The 3267-nt window shown below is 35.0% G+C and overlaps 1 protein-coding gene across 1 annotated transcript; it reads left to right on the top strand.

Moving 5' to 3' along the window:
- Nucleotides 1–1785: 1785 nt before the first annotated feature.
- On the top strand, nucleotides 1786–2831 carry LOC140978751 (NDR1/HIN1-like protein 10). The gene has a single exon (XM_073443965.1). It carries the CDS (start codon nucleotides 1898–1900, stop codon nucleotides 2663–2665), a length of 768 nt encoding a protein of 255 aa, XP_073300066.1. The 5' UTR covers nucleotides 1786–1897; the 3' UTR covers nucleotides 2666–2831.
- The last annotated feature ends 436 nt before the right edge of the window (nucleotides 2832–3267 follow it).

Genomic DNA, 3267 nt, shown 5'->3' with positions numbered 1-3267 from the left:
CATTCACATCAGTTAAACTCAGTAGTGGAAGTAGAATGGTTGTAAAAGTTAGAGTGGATATCAGCTAGTCATCTAGATTAGGAGTGTAAATGAACTGAATCAGTTCACAAACTTTTCGAATTATTCTAGTTTTTTGTATTCGAGTCAAACTTAAACATGTTCGAACCTTTTTCGAGCCAAAATCGAGACTAAATTATTCTGTTCAATGATTCGCGAGCTTTAATATTTTATTAATATAATATAATTATATATTAAATAAATAAGTTTCGAGCCTTTCGAGTACTTATTTTCGAGCAATAATTCAAATAGTTAGCAAACATTTTCGAATATTCGAGCCGAACTCGAGCTTTAATTCGAGCCAAAAGTTTTAAAACTTTTGAACTTCGAATCGAGCTTGAATAAAACTAATTCGAGCATTCAAATTTTTGTTATATTTGACACGATTTTGTTCGTATATACCCTTAGTCTAGATGATCAAATGGAAGTCAGTTGGGGCTTGTAATCTTGATTGAGTGATTATACTAGGAATTTTAACTTAGAGTGTGACATTAGTTAGATCGGGTTTATACAATAGAACTGTATAAATCAAAGTTTTATAGTGGAATCATTTCGATAAAGAAAGAATGAGAGATGTAGAAGGATTTTTTTTTCTCGAACTTCCAGAAACAAACCTGCGCATTCATTTATATGATTTTACACAACAAGTTCTTAAACAGACCTTTATCGATTTACATGATTTGTTCATCAGTTTGACCACAATATTCGCCGCATAAGATCGAGTTATTTATGCACTTTTATACAATTTACTCAAATTATCAATTTAGATCAAGAATAACTTCATCAGTTGATAACTCGATCGTGATTCAATTTTTGAAAAGTTCCAAAACCAATTCTAACAAGAACCTTGGACTTCCCAATCCGGTTATGATGATAACATCGAGGCTTATTCAGTTTTGGTTGTATATTCATTTTGTGTTAAATTATTATGTGTTATCGTTGTATCCTAGAAAACATATAAATTATTATTGATTTTTGTTGTTTTATTATGGGAAATAAACATTCTTCATCATTCTCAAAGTATATCTTCAAAGGATCAAATCTATTTTAAAAAAATTTTATTTTCATACAAATCTCAGTTTGTATTTAATTTGTTTGTCTTATCCAGTTAAAATCTTTACCTAAATTAGAATGATTCAGAAGAAATCTGGACAAAAAAGTTTATTTCTATTTTTTCAATTATATTTTTCATATGTGTGAAAAAATAAATAACTCTGTATATTTGAAATAAATGAGGTATAAACTTTTTTATTTAAAATTTCCTAATTAAAAACTTAAATATAGAATACAGAATTTGTATTTAATCGATGTTTTTTAATTTTGCAAGAAGTTGATATCATGAAATTTTTATAAAAAGAAAAAGAAGTTTGGAAAAACTAAAAAATATTTACATGCTGGATTTTGGTATACAGTCTTTAGCTTTTATGTATTATTTCAGAAAAAAACATAATTTTGACAAAAACTTGTGTGAGACGGTCTCACGGGTCGTATTTTGTGAGACGAATCTCTTATTTGGGTCATCCATGAAAAAGTATTACTTTTTATTGTGAATATCGGTAGAACTGATCCGTCTCACAGATAAAATTCGTGAGATCGTCTCACAAGAGATCTACTCATCTATAATTTTATATCAGGAAAAGAATTTATCAATTTAAGGAAATTGAATAATTTAAAAAAAAATATCATCTTATGAGTTAGCAAATTACCTCGGTTTATGTATACTAAATAATAAATACGTCCACCGCCACTCCTCCGTCCCATTATACCATCGGTTCCCTGCAACTGACACGCACAGTTTGGTTCCTCCGCCGGCACCACCAGAATCTTCTGTAGATTCAACATGGCTGACTCCAGTAGACCCGTCACAGGATATCCGGCCCCAAACCCCAACGCCAACGGTTACGCGGCCAATCGGCCCCCCTCCGGCACCGCCTATCCTTACGCCGCCCCAGCTCCGCCTTCCGACCCATATTATTACTCCAACAACCCCTACTACCAGCAGAGTTACCAGCCAGACTATTACTCCACCCGCCGCGCCACTTTCCTCCGCCGCGTCTTCGCCTTCGTCATCGCCCTTGTCGTCATTTTCGGCACCATCACCTTCATCGTCTGGCTCGTCCTCCGCCCCGAGCTACCCGAGTTCCGGGTCGAATCCTCCTCTGTCTCCAATCTCACTTTCTCCAACAACTCGCTCGTTTCATTCACCTCCGTGTTCCGCCTGACCGCGAGAAACCCTAACAAGAAGATGACCCTTTCGTATAATGAAATCGATGCCTACTTCTACTACAAATCGGATTTACTTGCAGAGACCAATGTCTCTCCGTTTTCTCAGGGAACGAAAACGGACACTCCTCTGACCGCGAGTTTCGCGTCTGCCGGTAGTTTTGTGGGTAGTTCGGCTGTGAATGGGATCAACTCTGAGAGGAATAAGGGAAATGTAGGGTTCAATTTGAGAATGGTTTCTAGAGTTGAGTTCGAGGCAAAGGCGTGGAGGACTAGGAGAAGGTTTTTGAAGGTGTTTTGTGGGGATTTGTCGGTCGGGTTTCCGAGCAACGGGAGCTCTGGAACTTTAACTGGTGGACCGAAAACGTGTCGCGTAGGGATTTGAGGTGAATTGGAATTCTATGAATCTTGAGCTGAGTGTTTCTGTTGTATGCTATTCTTTGCTTTCGAATGGATGAATTTGATTTGGATTCTTAAATTATATTTGTTGATGTACAGTTATAGCATATGGTTTTTTAGCTTTTTTAATGAATTACTTGTTCGAATTTGGTGATTAAAGAATCAAAATCTGTTCTTTATGGGTATCTATTTTTAGGATTGAGCCAAGGGGGAAATATTTTTATTTTTGCTAGTTAAAGTATAGGATGCCTTTGTGTGAAAACATATGAATTCTGGGTCATATTTGTTTGTTGCTACAGTAGTGTATGGTCCTGGATTCTTGAATTTGCTCCAAAAATCGATAAAATCATATGCATATATTTTTTTTTTGTGTGTGTGTAGACATCTGTATTATATGCATATACTTTGGCATACTGAATTTGTAAATTTTCCATTTTTAGCAGGTATCATTTGTTTCATATGAAACTCCTTTAAATTTCTAATGCTGTGTATCTTGAGGATTTGCATTTACTTTATTTTTGGTTTATATGATCCTTTAAATTTTTAATGCTATGACACTGATGAATTAGTAAATCCGTTGCTGACATT

Source organism: Primulina huaijiensis, chromosome 6 (assembly GCF_012295235.1).
Source record: "Primulina huaijiensis isolate GDHJ02 chromosome 6, ASM1229523v2, whole genome shotgun sequence".
Taxonomy (NCBI): domain Eukaryota; kingdom Viridiplantae; phylum Streptophyta; class Magnoliopsida; order Lamiales; family Gesneriaceae; genus Primulina; species Primulina huaijiensis.
This window is presented reverse-complemented; position numbering and strand designations above follow the sequence as displayed.

Coding starts and splice junctions, on each gene's coding strand:
- LOC140978751 (XM_073443965.1), top strand. CDS start 1,898: ATGGCTGACTCCAGTAGACCCGTCACAGGATATCCGGCCCCAAACCCC.